The 17,603-nt window shown below is 39.3% G+C and overlaps 1 protein-coding gene across 1 annotated transcript in view; it reads right to left on the bottom strand.

Annotated features, from left to right (window-relative positions):
• Positions 1-17,603, bottom strand: part of ZNF521 (zinc finger protein 521) — a 286,555-nt gene that overhangs the window by 150,084 nt on the left and 118,868 nt on the right. Inside the window, exon 4 of the mRNA XM_018565685.1 lies at positions 11,168-11,252. Within this exon, the coding sequence (XP_018421187.1) occupies positions 11,168-11,252 (85 nt within the window). The remainder of the gene's footprint in view (positions 1-11,167; positions 11,253-17,603) is intronic.

The following is a 17,603-nucleotide window of genomic DNA, read 5'->3' as shown; positions in this document are numbered from 1 at the left end:
ATCCATCAATTTATGACATACCAATTTTAAAAACCCTGCTCTGTAGACTTGCCAGTCATTAAAAAGCCTGGGGAGGTCTGATACAAACAGACATCAGCCTAACTTTTAACTTTCCTTTTGGGAAATATCATTGAAGGTCTGGAAAATGTGCAAAAAAAACATTTATACAATTGTACACTTGGCCACCAAGATAGATATTGTTAAAAAAAAAAGGAGAGAAAAAGGGAAGTCTTCAATAAAAAATGGCACAAAGATGATAAGCAGCCTAGTGATCCATGGAAGATTAAGTATTTAGTTGAGAACTTAAGGATGAAAAAGGTACCAAAAACAGGGGGAAGGGGTTTATCTTAAGGAGGGCTGCCCCTTGAAGAGAATAATCGCTTCCCTCTTACCTCTCCATACTTCAAGCCACTAATAAATAGAAAAGCCCCATGCGTAGGCTCTCTATCACTATGCATTTAGAAACTCTGTGTGGGAACTCATTAGCCATAGCAGGCTTGCTTCTGTAAAGCTAGACATAAAAAAAAGACAAAAGAAAATATGTAAACTAAGTAAAATGTATTAGAAAAACGTGTAGTTGCCTTGCCAACATCAATGATTCTTTAGCCCTTGATTCACATGCATTCATATAGCTGAAACTATATGTGGTAATTGAACATGGCAAATTAGGAAGGAATAGGAATGACTTTGTATTTGTAAGCCAGTACATACGGGTCATCAAATGGGGGCGCATCTATTGTCTTGTTAAAATGGTCCTTTAGAAGTCCATAGTACACCCTTTCATCCCTGCACTAGTGAGAGCATTCCTTTCATTTTAATGGTATTGCTGTTTTTTTAGGTAACTACAAATGTAGCTGTAGAACCATTTATACACACATTTGTTTAAAGTATTTTTGTCAACTATTAATAAGTGCAATAATTATGTCAGGAAATGTAATTATATAGTCTTGCCACCGCTAAACACTTCACATTTCAATACTCTAGGTGTAGAATATTTGTTCTTTAAAAAAAATAAGATACATATGTACACATTGCAGTTACTTGATGGTTTAATAATATTATGAAAGTCCTAACTACAATATCAAACACTTATTCTCAAACTAAGAGTGGGAAGACAAATGGCAACTTCTATCTGAATGGTCTCTTTAGGGTACTACACACCACTGTGTTATGAACCATTATTTCATAAACAACTTTTTTATATTTTAAATCAAAATATACCTTTTCCTAGAAGACTTTTGTTTTGCCATAACATCGAATTCTATAAATCACACCACATATCTTTGCTACAATAAATAAAAACTAACCATGTTGGCGTGCTACCAGTATAAAATAATGGCAACAATCCACAGTAGCAGATACATAAATATTTAAATATATGAATCACACAAACTATTTGTGCAAGAAAACAGCAGCGTTCTTTACAGTATTTGACACGATTTTAATTGTCTGGTAGCAGCAGTGCACCAACAATTTAACAATTTGGCTTTTTATCATCTTATTTGTCAGACAGATGAGCCCACAATAGCAAATGTGCTCCTCTGTTGTGCACAGTGAGTGGTTTGCAATGTGCCTGCTCTGTTTCATGAGACAGTTGTTTGGAGCGGCTTGGAACACACATGTATCTTGTGGGATTTATGCTCTAATCGTAATGCCAGCCCCCACAGAGAAAGATTCCTTCATGACTAAAATAGATAATTAGAGGATAGCAATTATTGGTCAAAAGTTATCAGACTGAAAACAAATATGGCTTGAGATTGTCATGCTTATCTTATCATTAAATTGTGGTAATCGCTTTTCTTTAGTGGGTAGTTTTAATGTAATATGAAAGATACAGTTTTTCTATCTACTAGCAGAGAGCATTGTGCTAGGTACACAGAGGATGGTATTGTCCTGCTTAGCAAGCATAAAATGTTAAAGCGATCTCACACAATATGGGGTCTATTAAAAAAATGGGGGAAATAAGAGTGGTGTTGTTGTCCATGGTAACCCAGTAAGGTTTCATCCTTTAATCTTTAGGAAAATAAAAGGGAATTTGTAACGCATATATACACATACACACAAAATTAAATTATTTTACAATCAGTGCTCAACCATGCATACAGCAACCCACAACAACACTTGGGATAGTAAGGGGCTCAGAAAATGTAATCCAGCTATTCCATGACTGCCCAAAGGGATACCAGCTACGTTCTGAAGATGCCTATAGACCGTTTTTGTTTTTTTTTGATCCAGTTAACACTGTAAAAGGACCATTTACTTTTATGTTGTGAAAAAATGCATTACCCTTAATCTTTTTGTGACCAGTTTTGTGGTCATTGATGTCTATACGTCCAGACCAAATATAGCATCATCAGTGTGCGCCAGTTAGCTTGACAATAACTTTCAGACTAATTTGCCGGCCTGAATAATTTTTACATTGAGAACTATGGGGTTAAGGCTTTTCCCCATAGTTCTCCTTAGGGTAACGAGAGGGCACAAACTAGCGTCCTCCCGTCACCCTAAGCTCAGTAGTATACTGAGACGCCACAGTACACCGCGAGCTACTGCTCCCTGTATACTGAGACACCGCAGCTGAAGCGGATCCCGACAATTATGTCAGGATCCGCCCAGCTGCGTGAGTGACAGCTGGCTCTGCCTATCTAGAGGCAGAGCCAGCTGTACCCGCCCGTCCGATCCGCTAGTCAGCGCTGGAGGATGGGAGCGGGGAGGGGGGAATCCAGCCCCTCCCCAGTCACGGCAGAGAGCTGTGACAGGATCGAGAGGTGAGCGAACGTCGGTATGTGTTCGCTCACTTTTCGATCTACTGAGCCAACCTGTGACAGTCTCATTGTCACAGGTCGGCTAGAACTATGAGGCGAGTAAAAAGCACTCACCTCATAGTTCTCCTTTAAATCAATGTGGTCGTATCATAGCTAACCTAGTGATCACATGATTAGGAAAAAACCTGATTGGTTAAGGGGGATCAGAGGTGTCAGCAACAGTCCATTCTGGCAGCTAGCAGCCACATACATGTTGTTTGCTAGCTGCCCAAGTGAGAATACAGATTTACATTTCCTCCTTTTTAAAAAAAATATTTCCTACAAGGAGACCCACCTTTGATTGTAGCTGTTGCCGTTTTTCTTTAAAAGTTTTTAATTCCTCGTTTTCTAGTGGGTCCCCGCAGCAATCTTCCCCCCGCCTCCTGCAGGGGTGCCACCATCGTTCTAATGGAGGAACCCATGCGCGCTCGTGCCCGCAGTGGCTGTGTGCGTCCATACACACACAGCCCTGTGGCAGGCCACGCCCCTTCCCTCTTTGATTGATGGCAGAAGGAGCCCCAACCAGGAAGTTCGAGGAAGGACGATCGCTTCAGGACCGGCGGCAGGGACGAGCGTAGCTGACCAGCCTAATTCAGAAAATGCATTACGGTAAAAAACGCCCAGACCTTAATACTACTTTAATGTTCAGATTGTATAGGGGAAGTTAATCAGACCACAAGATAAAATAGTCATCTATTAAACACAGGTTTCGAATCGCTAAATGTCCATTTTAAGTGAAAAAAATTACTAAACCCCTTCAACAATATTTGTTTGTAAAATAACAAAAATGTCACCAGCACACCGATTAGAGTGATTAGCAAAAGTCCATTTATTGAAAAATTGCCATTCAATGCAATTGGAAACATAAAACAAACACAGAAGAGGGCATTGGAAATGTAGATATCCTCTTATTAGAATCTATGTGGCCTCATACCATAATGCAACAGCTAGTATATTTACTAAAAGACTAATAGATCCAGTGGTTAATTAGGACAGTATACACAAATTTAGCCTAGGAAAAAATGTGTTTAATAAAGTGCATAAAACCTTAGGAGTTCCCATAATGATAAAATGCACTTGTTCGCTTATTAGCGAGAAACCACTTCATTGAATTAGCTAAAAACACAAAGTAATTGCTATCCCCAAGTACGCCTTAAGCAGAATATCTGCTGTTTTGTAGGCAAACATACAGTACAGGGAAATTATATTTGTAAATTAAAGTTTTGGATGCACCAACCTTGCTGTAGTTTTTACACAAGGATGTGGCTTGCAAATATTGATTTTCAACAACCTCAACCCCCAAAATCAGTAATTTATATTGCATCTACAGAAGACAAAAATCTTGTGGCTCGTTAGCTTAGTAGGAAGATATACGTATGACTTTTGACTGCTGGGGTATGGTGGGAAAGGTGTAAAAATGATCTATAACCACCTCCCTAAATGTGGGTCTAGGAACCATCAGTGGCATCAACATGATGATCAGCATGATGTTGTAAAAATTGTCCCTTGTTCTCAAAATTGAAAGGTTCACATGCTAAATCGTGCCCTCACTCACTATAAGCCATAAGAATCATCGACATGTTTAGGAATAACATAAAGAAAACCTACTGTAGGTGTAGCAATCTTCAGGACGCTGTATCAACACCTTCCCTTGCAGCTATTTTGATGATCTACTATAATGTACACATAAAGGTGAAGAAGACTTTTGCATAATCCTAATGCTCTTGCAGAATTATGAAGAACCGCTCATTGATCTTGGACTGTTTAGCACAATACAAGTAGTAAATTAATTTCACTTCATAAATCTGGCACGAATGGCCAACTGTTCAAATTACTGTCTGGCAATATGACTTTTCTAAATGTCACCACTGAATATCATATGGGAGCCGACATCTCATTTCCTTCAAATTGCCCTCAGGGATAACACAAAATGGATAAAAGAAGTACTTGACGTTTCAGCATTTTTAAGCATATTTAACAAGCTTTCCATGAATTAAAAAAAATGATCATTATATGTAACTTAAATCATGATAAAGTGCTGTAAAAGTAAAAATGATTCTATTATTTATGGAAAAAAAATGAAGCCACATTTTGGAAAACAAACATTACCCATTTTCTACATGACCACTATGTTTTTCAGTTTTGGGGCACAAATTGTCTTTTTAAAAAACAAACAAAAAAAAAACATGGTTTCACCAAAAATTGCATCATTTTGTTTTACCACAAATTGCATTGAAACATTATCTAAACCTCAAAACAAAAGAGTAATATTTTGCAGCTTACCAGTCCCTAGATGCGGTGGCTTCATTAGTTTTCTTTTTTCCCTTTATTTTCACCTGGTAAAGCTGTGAATAACTCACTTCCAGCCCTTCAGGTCTACACTATCTTCTCCATGGTATCTGTGGGTGCTACCATGGTTGTTACACAGACTGAACTTCAAACATGTCTGCCTTTGTTCCCCTCCATTATAAAATGGATTGACTGGATTAGTAGATTACAAGAGAGAGATAACATTGTTTATGCAGTCTTTTCAGCTCACAGAAAGTGACACAGACATTTTATTTCTGGCAAGATCAACAGATATTTCTGTACTTGCTGGAAATGTCCTTTGCCTGAAAAAAGAAACTAATACAAGCACCACATTTAAGGACGTGTAAGTCCTTGGATGTGGTGGTTGCATATATTACATTTTGTTTTTGGGTTTAGATACACTTTAATCTATAACATGCAGCTAGTTGAACCTCAATTTTCAGAGCACATGCACATAGAGGTGTCAATCTTTTTTAGTATAAATATCTAACAAAACATTGAGTCAACAACTTTGTTTTCAGTTATGTAGAGGAATTCCTGCCCTTTCTTTGTAAGAATGGAGTCTTCTGCACTGAAGAGACAGTTTAAGTAAATGTGTAAAAATACATTTTAGCTCAAAATATTTTCTTGAACAGTAGCTTTTCCATCAGCTAAGCCCTAAAATGCAAGACAAAAAAAAATAGGCAGCAGGCTCAGTTTACACTATGACGGTGGGAGCAGAAACTCTCCAGGTCTCCATCTATGATGTATTGTGGGGCATCTATAGATCAAGAGATCCAAAGTTGTTGCCTAGAGTAAAAAAACAAAAAATAAACAAAATTCCTGTATATCCGAGAACAACTACACAGATAGTGCCCCATCTGCAGTGTACCAAGTGTAAGCTTCCGCAATGGTTACTCATAGACTGTATGCAGTGTTCTGGCATTTCCCAGGTATACTTAAGGTATACATAAGCCCTAGCAACGCACTTGTCTTATTTGCTCTCTTTTGGTCTGTTAAAAATATAATTGAAAGCGTTTTATTATACGTGTTCAATAAGTGCAAAAAATACCTGTTGATCATATCAGAAATTAAGAGCTGTCCTGTGTCTAGTGCCGATTCCATGTGTTATCCCAAGGACAGTAATGAGCCCTCCCAAAACTTATCTTGGGACTACAAAATTACTAGCATTTATGCTGTAGAGATGGAAGCATGGGTGGGGGTCGGAGTAGTTTGGCAGGGAGAAAACTGGGCAGGGTGTACAAAACTCAGTCCACAAAAAAAGCGATGTGTTGCCACAACAGTGCCTAGAAGCCAAGTGCACTTTTAGAAGATCAACAGGTATTCTTCTGTAATTGCATAGCCATTGAAAGGTATAAAACATATACATTTCATGAATTGCAGAGACGCATTACATACTTTTTTTGCCCTGGCACACACTAAATTCCAATTCCAAGCTAGTGATTAGGAGACCCACCAAGCAACTCTTCCCTAATTAAGCTTCTGACTGTACCGGCTTTACATTACACCCAATTATTTGTGTTATAGTGTGCCTTATCTGGAGCCAACTGCACATAACATTCATGGAGAGATGAGCCCTTCCTCCAGCACCTTTCCTGTCACCTTTGAAAATTGCAAAGCAGACATTCTTTTCCAAGTTTTACAATTTGTTCCAACCATTCAGCGTAGGTGAGGCTGATGGGCCTATTCTATGGCCCTAAACAGGCCAAACTGTTGATGCAGGCCTAACTCTTAATGCAATAGACATGACAGCCCTCCGATTTGTCAACTTTAAGCTACATCAGGAGGCAATCTAATGTTTGTGAGGCACAAGGAGACACTGCTAGCTGATAGTTGTTGGGAAGAGAAGCAGATAGGTGAAAAAGATTTGCCCAACCACTAATACCTTCCCCCAGTTAACTATCTTTGGAGATGTCTCAGGGAACCTTCCTTTCTTCTCATCATAGGTTAAATGCAAATTATCATACAATACAAGCATGTGTGACTAATGACTAAAGACTAATAAAGACTAATGCTGGAAGTTTCATAACCCATTGACATTTATAACCCTACAAGAGACCCTGTCAATAACTTAAAAATGATGCAGGTAAATAGTAAAAAAAATCATTTAAAAAAAAAAAAAAAAGTCAAATTTAGTCACAGCCCCCTCGCTCCTTGCACATCGTAGCCCTCTCCTCTTCTGGGAGTGTCTAATTATTCTCTCTGTCTAAGCTCAGAACATTTGTCCTTCCAGTCACCTCCCCACATAACCTTTTAAGTAGTTATCACGGGAAGAGTAGGGGGATGCTATAGACTGTCCGTGACAGCTCTGAGGCTGCTGATATTACACCCAAGATGGTGGTGCCCAGTAGCAGTCTCAAAGCTTCTGGATGTACAATCAAGGGCGGAATATCCCATAATCCTATAGGGAATATTGTTGTTGAAAAGAATGGTCTGGTGGACAGAGTCTCATCAAAATGCTCATCTTTTCTCTTTAATTAGAAGGATGAAAAAGTTCAACACAGTTTACTTTATAATAAAGTAGCTCTCATGGCCATGTTTGTGTGAGGCATTAAGGTGTGCGGTAGGCTCTTCTAAAAAGGAGGAAAGGTCATGTAGCGCCAATACTTTTTGCACAGGTGTTCTGAAGGGTTTTAGCTAGAACCTTACCAGATGTTATGCTGTGCCAAGTCTGTGGCTGTGAATCTGCATTCTAATAGATATTTATTGTTTTATGTTAAACTGTATGTGGGTGTCCTGTACCAATTATTATTTCTGGTTCATTTTGTGATGTAATGCTCGGATTAATGTGAGCAACTGAAAATGTGTGTACTCAAATCTGACCATTTTCTTTTTTAAGTATAAAAATGAAAGAGTTGCAGCTCGCATTAAAACGCCAACAGAATTGAAAATGATTTATAATTTATCATTTAAATACTATTACAGCCCCAGAAGATTCATCTCACACAAAAATCCCATTAGGTGCCACACACACAAATGCAAATTATTTTGTTTTTAAAGACACTTAAATTTACACTTCATTTCCTCATTCATATACTTAATTTTCTGTGTTATTAGATTAATGGAAACGTTTTATTTCATTAATAATGTATTCATGCACAAACAAAACTGTCCTTTAAAAACTAGAAAGGGGGGAGGGGGTATACAAACAATTCAAGAATAAAGCTTTGCTGTGTCTAGATGCTAAAATAACAAAGATATACTCACGCAAAGCTCTGAGTTCTCCAGCTGTCACAACGCTACCTCCAGCTTGTACCCCCCTCCCTGCAGGATTGTAATCTTCCTCAGCGTCCTCACATCTATACACCGTTTATAGACGTGATGATTTATAGGGTGTTAGACCGCTGGAGAGGTGGGGGAGAGACTTTGGAAGGACCAGTCTAAGAAGAAGCTGGCTCGGAGCTTTGGTGAGTTTAACTTTTTTTTTTACCCTAGACACAAACATGCACTTAACCCTTGCAGTGCGGGGGTAGCCCCACTGTAAGGGTTGTTAAAAAATTCCTGGAGTTCTTCTTCAAGGAAAAACTCACAAAAAAAAAAAAGTGGGCTGCCATTGCTGAAAATGTTAGTTGCCTGCCTATCTCTATTTTTTCCAGTCAGACAATCATGTTGGGTATTGACTAACATTGTAGCCATGGAACAATAGGTAAACTGTCTAGTTACCAGCAAATAAATAGTAAAGAATGGTCAGAGAAGGGAAGAATCGCTTCCCATTGCAGATATCTTTATAAAAAATAAAATTCCTTAAATATGGAAAATCCCTTTTAGACGTGAATTATTGAAGACACTTTATGTTAAAGCCCAACTCCAGGATTAAGGTCTTCTTCTCTGCTTAATTACCTCTTCCTATGCACACATTCACTTATGTAACCAGCTATTTCACAGCTATACATGTCTACCAGGAGGAGGGTCTGCACAGTAGAGCAACGTCACTACCAAAATGTCCCATGATTTCTGTCCTGTTATCTGTCTGTGGACAGAGTCAAAGGAAGAAAGAAAGGGGAGAAAGAGCCAGAACAGGACAAGCAGTCTGCAGAGACCGGCTTTAACATAACACCGCTCACCTACTTCAAATTGGCATGTTTAGGTCTGCAAATACAGGGACTTCGTTTGACATTTTTCCAACCGGCTCCTTTGATCTGATCGAGGCATGCTGGCCGGAAGGGTAATGACAGTGACGCCCACTCTGCACATTTTGGCTGGTTTACGAAGAACCCGGTCAAAATTTGCATAGTGTATGGCCAGTTTAAGAACTACAGGGGGGCTGTTATGGGAATGGTCCTCATGAACATGAGAAATGGTCAAAATTCTTCGGCCTTTGTGGCAGAAAATTAGCATTCCTGAGGAAGGAACCTGATTGAAAGAGCATTTTGCTGGGTGTGTTGACAAGATCCGTACAAGGAAAGAACATCTGAGAAAGGTACTGAATTAATTCTGCACAGTCCAAATTTAGATTTTTGCCTGGAGTTGGGCTTTAAGTTTTGGTTGATATAAATGTCAGTCCACTGCAGGAATAATTTTAACTTCCTGTCATCAGCCGATTTTGAAAACAACATCAGACTCTACAGCAGAAAACTGCATAAAGCATGTAGCATTCCACACTGCCCTGTGTCTAGACACTGGACATAAGCATTCAAAATGGCCTTGCCCACAATGATTTTAGATGACATTTTAACATAAATCTGAAAATGAGTGTCAAAAGCATCTAGAAACAGTTCTGTACACGGATGTGTCCATTTTTGACAACTGTTTATGAGCAATCACGTTCAAGAATTACATTAGTTATACGCCAGTATAAGAAAACATTAAAGAGGAACTCTGGGCAAATTACAAATTAACCCTAAGCACTGCAAGGGCTAACTGAAAAAAAAAAGATATACTCACCTGATCCTCAGTCCCGCCTGGCTGCTAGCCCGGTGCCCCCAGCCCCTTCTTCCAAGGGCTCCAGCGGTCTAAGCCCTGCTGGCGTCATCATGTCTAATGCAGGTCCATTGACTACCACTGGACATGAGGATGCAGAGGGACATTCCACATCCAGAGTTGAGGGAGAGAGAGGTGATCAGTCACTGCTGCAGGATTGAGGAGCGGGTGATTGTATCTCTTAATTTTAGACTCGACCAAAACGAGCAGTTAACCCTTGCAAGGTGGGGGTAGTCCCACTGCAAGGGTTAATTTGTAATTTGCCTGGAATTCTTCTTTAAAGTTTATGTAGAGCCCAAACTTTTTTTATAGCTTTGGATAGCATGGCGGATGGTTAAAACCCATCAGTTGCTTGTTTGCAGTGTCCCACTGAGAAACAAAGTAAGGAAATCTCTAGTGGAATTCCACTCATACGGTTATCACTGAAAAAGCCGTCCCCACTGAAAAATTTACCCACACCTCTGGTTCTGATGACAACGCTAAAATATTCAATTTCCCCTCATATTCAGTCTCTGCAGAAATGGCCGCCGGGAGGGAATTTCGCCAGTAGACACAGGAAGCCCTACAAATTAGCAAGGGTTCTAACTCTTCCCTACCTAAAAAAGGTTTCGGCTATACATACACTTTCAGGTAAAATTCAGACAATTATGACAAATGTGTGTGTTGGTGATGAAAGAGCTCAAATATATAAATATCTTGAAGACACTAGATGCCATCAACAGGTCAGTAATAGCATTTTCTATTTTCATATTGAGATGTTCAGCAAACGGCAATGAATGACTCAAACCAGGGAATGCCCATTTATGTTTTTTAAAACTACAGAAAAAGATCAGACATCTGTCAGGCACCGAACCAATCAGCCACTTAATCATACCCTTGAGACTCAGAAGAAATGTTTTATTTTATTCAGTATGTGAAATGCTGCATGGTCAAGTGGTTTATACCTGGTCATAGATACCCTTTACAAAGCTGCAGTGTCTCTACTGGCATATAACAAAAATGTGCTGAAGGAGAAAACCCCAAAAATAGTAGCCTTACACAGCAACTACACAAAACCATCACATTTGTACTAGCTGTACTTCAAGCTTTTATAAACGTTTAACATGCGAGTGATAAGGAATAAAATCTCCACTTACCAATCATGTGGTTTGCTACATGGACCTGAATATCCCATTCATTGTAGAATACCATCTGGCACTTGATGCATTGATAAGTCTTTTTCTGTGGGAAAAAAAAAATGCATATAAGAAAGAATATATGTCACAAGTACACTATTAAGACAAGAAAAAAAAGTATGTGCATAAAAATAATCAGGAGAATTACAGCTTAAGTGAAAATGGTATACTGCAGAAGAGACAAAACCATAAATATTTGATGACTGTAGGGCCTGTTCACACGACGTTCGTTTTCTGTGCTGACCTGATCCGTACGCGCCTGCACTAAAAATTTATCCCAATGTATCCCTATGTGTTTTATGGGCTACAGTTCTCACGTGCACAGTCCGTTCAGGTTACAACAGAAAAATACTGCATGTCACATTTTGTACGGTCAGCAAACGGTCCGGAAACGCAAAGCGCATCAAAAACTGCAGCTAACATACTGACAGCCCCACTCCAGCCAAAAAACAAAAAAAACTGAAACGCATCAAAAACGTGGCAAAACACATGGCACCGCGTCTGCTGATCCGCACCTGATCTGGACCTGAAACTCATGTGAACAGGCTCGTAAAGTGGTCTTAAAGGGAAGCAAATTCTTTAGATATTTAATTAGTATTTTAGTTTATGAAAAAATGTATTTCTATGCATTGTTTCTAACAGTCTAGTAAAAAAGAAAGTACACCCTCTTTGAAGTATATGGTTTTAAGTATCAGGACATAATAAAAATCATCTGGTCCATAGCAGGTCTTAAATTGGGTAAATACAACCTCTGATGAACAACACATGGAATATTACACAGTGTCATTTATTTATTTTACAAATATACAGCCAAAATGGAGATGCTGTGTGTGAAAAAAAAAACTATGAACACCCTTCCTGCTTCCATAGGATTTAAGAGGCTAGATAGCAACCAGGTGCTGCTAATCAAATGCTCTTGATTAATTGATCATCAGCAAGTGTGACCTGCTCTATAAAAGCCTAAATGTTTTTTGGCAAAACCAACAGTTTGCTTGTCTGTAACATTCAGGTGTGTGTTAACACAATGCCAAGGAGGCAAGACATCAGAAATGATCTTAAGGTTCCCATACACCTTACAACCATCGCAAGACTTTGGTCTTGCGAGGGTCGTGAGCTAATTAAAAGCTCGTACTATCTGCTCATCTTGGACAGGCAGATCGTACTTGCGGTCATCGGAAGCCCGCCCCCCTGCTCTTGGAAGGAGTTATGCAACTATCAAAATGCCTTGGTGGGTGGATGTCAGTCTGGACAAGTGGGCATTTCTAGGAGGACTGCATTTGCATGCAGACTGCCCTAGGTAATGTCCACATGTGATGTTTTGCCCCTGTAGCCCACCCTAACCCCCAGAGGCCTGAGGTGGACCCCAAAGGGTAGGGAGGGCTGACATTTCACTCTCAGGGGCAGATCCTTAGCCAGTGAAGGGATATGCGATCAACAAATAGGGTGCCTGTCACTTTAAGTGCCTTTTTAAAATGCTTTATTGAAGAACAGCATAACTGGGAGAGAAGATATAGGGCTTCAGACATCCATAGCAAAAACAGGCACAGACTCCAGACTCCCCAATCCCTTCAGACTTCCACAGTGCAGAATTACTAGGATACCAGGCTGACACTTTACAGTAGAACAGCAGCTGAATAGGGATGGGCATGAGATCTTCCTAGGGAGACACACCAGACTTGTTCCTGAGGTCCATGCTATCTCCAGTCACCTACAACAGTCATAAGGCTCCTCTGGTTCTCCTCCCCAGATAGTGCCAGACCCCACCTGGGTCCAAATGCGGCCTCCTCCAGGCTTAAGGCTTAGTCAGCTTCTCCAAGCCCGGGGGGTGGACTGAACCAGAGCACATGGCAATCCATGAGTATTTATGCACTCCGCCAGCATGCACTACTGGCGCATGAAACTCCTATTGATTGGCTGGAGAGGCATATACACACTTGAAGCCCTCCTATTGGTTACCCCACTCTGCAGCAGGGTCACACCCCACTCAGGTAGATGCAGTTAATAGCAGCACACCTGGAATTAACCAGATAATGGACACCAACTAAATAGAGATACAACATTTTAGTAGCCACTCCACTGAAGGTGGTAGAAGCTACACTTCCATGATAAAAAAAAATTAAATCCAATGAATAAAGGTTCTGGCCAGGAACAGCAAGACTGGGGAGGAAAGAGCTGGATGTCCTCCAGTCAAGAAATAAGGTACACTCTTTTTGCTTGCAGCAGACAAGAAGCTTACAGTAGGCAGAGAAATCAAAGCAAGTTAGTAGAAGAGAGGAACCTGTACAACTGTGTAAGACTTAAGGTATAGCTGAACAATCTGATTAGATGCAGGCATTGTTCAGGTATGTTGAGAGCCAGCGGGGCCGACTAGCAAGATACTGAAGCTTGGCCCAGTGGGAGATGCCCCCATCCACACAGTTTAGCATAGATGGAGGAATCTGTCACACTTTTTCCATCTGACCATTGGCTGATAGCACAAAATCCATAGGAAATCTATAGGTGTATGGCCAGCTTAAGGCTCGAGTTCTGCTTTAAGGCTTTGGCTGTAAGACTGATTGCAGCATTTGTTTTTCAAACTGCTACTATACACTACAAACTATTTTTAAAACAGCCGGAAATCCAGATTAGTCAAGTAGATTTTAACTATAACGTTTTCAAAACTATGATGAAGAGCAGATTACATTTTCTACAAAGAAAAAAAAAAGGAACCAAGCCAATTTTACATCAACTGGTTATCTTGTTTAACTGCCTAATAAAATATAGTAGAGCTCTTTGTAACAAATCGAAAATACATTTGTGATGAAGTAATGCAATCTGAGTCCCCTTAGATTTGTGGAGTAATGTTTTAGAGGTTCCATAGAAAAAAACGTTGATTATTTATTGGAACCAAATCTACATTTTGCTCCTTAAATTTGCCTAGCTTGGGAACATATTTCAAAGATAATATCATAGAATCAAGATTCAACTTCAGTGCTTATACAGCACCAACATAAAGGTTTATATGTATCAGACCCAAACCTTAGCTTATAAAGTGTGCACTGTGTCTTGCAAAGTCTAAAAGCAATGATAAAGAAATTGTTATAGTCTAACTCCAGATGTTTTCATTTTTAGTTTTGGATACAGTCGGGAAGAGTTAAAATTTGCCAGATTTTTATTTGTTAAAGATTTTTCACTCACTTACTACCAAAGAGACACTTGAACAAAATGAGGGGGAGGTGGTTGTTACCAGGATGGAAGGCACAGCTAGTAAGAACAGCTAGTAATAAGAACATTGTCAAACATTCCAAACTGCATCCTACCAAAAAGGTTTTAATTTAAGAAGCACTCAGAGGAAAATTAACAACTTTGTTTGGGAAAACTGCAGAACAAGACTATCTCAACATACCTGGTACCTCCCAATACTAGGCAGGGTCCTAAATATAATAAAATACTATCTGGCCTCTCAGCTGGCACAATTTAAAAAAATATGATGCCACCATAGAGATAACGCTCTTCATAGGGCTCAAATCTATATATATTGATCTCCTTTGACTTTTACTTCAAGCTAGACCCAACCCATTCCATTTGATGGACACTCATTAGAAATATAAGATAAAATTACATTTTCAAGTAATTTCCTTTAAACCCCATCTTTCACTCTGGGACTTGAATCTCATTATCTCCATAAGATATAAGGTGTTTGGAAATCATACCTTATCCACCTTGCAACAAAAATACTCTCTACCACACCAAGAAATACTTGGTTACCCTCATGTAAAACATTTAAACCATAATAAAGTGCCTATGACACCTCCACATCCTTCGAATCCAAATGACAAAATCACCAACACTCCCAAGGTATGATTTTTGCTTTACAATATATAATTTACTACACGCCCTCCCACTTACATGGGGGGGCGGCAGAAAATCTAGGGAAAACTATAGAACCAGAAGATTTGAACCAAAGTTGGGAAACCACCAAGTCATGTTCTAATGTGCATGCAATTGAGACAAGCTACGTTGGTACCTTGTGCCAACACGCATATCTAAATATAGGTCTGGGGCCTCTCCTAAACGCTTTCGAGGATGCGATGCCCTAGGTACTTTCCACCACACCTGGTTGTCGTGTCACTTTGTGCATGCACTTTGGTCCAGTACCTAACAAATCATATCTAAGGTGACACTTATACTTAATTTAAGTTACTGTCAGCCCTATTTACAGTGACAAAACAATCGCCAAAGTGTAGCAATCCCAGACGCCCAGGAAATTAGGTCCAGAGTATGGGCTATATTGAATTATTACTTACTGTCAAATTGACGGACACCATGGCCAAACTGTTTCCATTCAAACTTTGATCATCGTCAAATCCTCAACTTTTAACAACCAGCTATCAATACTGGACTTGTAGTGCCACAATCCCCCCTACCTAACATTATGATACTCTCCACAAAATATTTTTTCATGCTAGATGTTGGGGGTTTTTTCTCTTCAAATTGCGAACAATGGGAGGAATTAATATTTTTTTTTATGCATCCTTAAGGATACCTAAGAATAGGGTTTGCTGGTCTCATCACCTGCCCTTATGGTTTAGTATTCTTTCTCTGTTCAAATATCTATGCAGCAAGACATCTTTTTTTGTGCACACCTCTCAATCAGTCTTCTTCATCGAGAAGCTAGGATCAAGAAGACACCTATTTAACTTGCACCTTTAAAGAGAAAGCCAGCTATGGCAGTTCTTGTATTTCTATCATCACATAATGCAATAAATAACCTTCTATATTCATGATTTACTTTTTAAAAAAAATAGAGAACTATTTTGAATCTTGGAATAAATGAAAATATGCCTTTACAACTAGCTGACTCAAATGGTGTAGCTCTGGTTACATACAGCTACATCTGTCGCTGCATAATATATTTACCTGACTCACTGAAATGTAAAAGGCTGTGTTTTTTTAAATATCTTACACAGACAGCCTACAGCAGACACAGTCTTGAGATGCAATATATTTTTTCTCCTGCATGCCTATTAATACACCTCAGTGAGTTACAAAGGAGATCTATAGACACATGTGACTGCAGGCTTAACTTGCCCTGCTACCAGCAATCCTGAAATCATCAATTTAGTGAACAGCTTTTCTCCTCCCCTCAATTACTTTGAATGTAGAACACTATCAACACTTGATATTGAACCATCTACAGGGAAATATCGTCTTTCCTGAATTTTCAATAAGATGTAATCCCTCAGAAAAAGAGGATTTCTGAGGTGAGGGCCCAGATCAATTTTGAACAAAAATTGTATATGGTAGAAATGTACAGTGAATCTTCAAGGGCTTAATTAAAACAACCAATACTTTGCTACGCGGCTCAGGAAGAACACCAAAGTGCGTGGGTTATGGTGAGCTAAGGCTTGACATCGGGAGTGAAACCACCAGAGGCCCAACCAGACTGACCTGCAGTGACAGAGAACTTAAAAGAAAAACAGCTATGAAAACACGGTTGATATTATTTTCATATTCCACTGATATACCATAGGAAAAAAAATGAACTTCAATGAAATTCCCATATTTCACAGAGGATGTGACCTTTACTATGTTGTGGTAAAATTAAACTAGGAAAGTGATGACTATGTGTCCCTTTAAATGTCAAATGTGGATGTTGCTCCTTTTTTATTGCGATAGAATCTGCAGCGCTCTCCACAAGATTAAGTTGTCAAAGAAAATGATCTGTGTATCTGTGTGAATTTCATCTTGTTGCAATGTCTATTGCAATATGCTATATGTAATATTTATAACTGTAGTACATGTAAGTGGTGATTTTACGCTCTCCTCTAAGCAAGCATAGTGATGCAGAGACTCCCCAGGCACAATGCTGCTTCCAATTTACTCCGTTCAGACTCTTCATTTTATGTGGTACTGAAAATTACAAAATAATAAATTAAGCCCTTTATCTTCTTCAGGTCATGCCTCATCAAAGCAAAGTCCAGTGAAGCAAAGGCACACCACAACCATCAGCTCCCTACTGACCGTGTGTGCTGGAATTGTGGGGTCTGTAACCCTTTCATGGAAAGAAAGATTTGCCTGTAACAAGATTGTTGAGTAGACTGAAATAATGAGAGCCTGTGCAAATACAAGGCATTGTTTAGGATGCACTTTTCAACTCTACCCTAGCTTTTAATTATGTGACAGGGGTTTAGATTGTTTGCACTGGGACCCTTATCAGTATAAGGCACCTAGTACCAGCAATTTTCTTTTAAATGATTTGAACTTTAATCTATTAACATAAATAGACTCAACTGATGGCACACGGTGCAGTGGTATGCACAATTGTACAACTTCAATCACAATGTAAATTCACAATGCACATTATTACATTGTTAATGCATCGCAATCAATTTAAAGAATTACCCTCTTTCTTTCA

Source organism: Nanorana parkeri, unplaced genomic scaffold (assembly GCF_000935625.1).
Source record: "Nanorana parkeri isolate BGI_ZX_2015 unplaced genomic scaffold, ASM93562v1 scaffold873, whole genome shotgun sequence".
Lineage (NCBI taxonomy): Eukaryota > Metazoa > Chordata > Amphibia > Anura > Dicroglossidae > Nanorana > Nanorana parkeri.
Note: the sequence above shows the minus strand (reverse complement) of the source record. Positions and strands in the feature narration are given on the sequence as shown.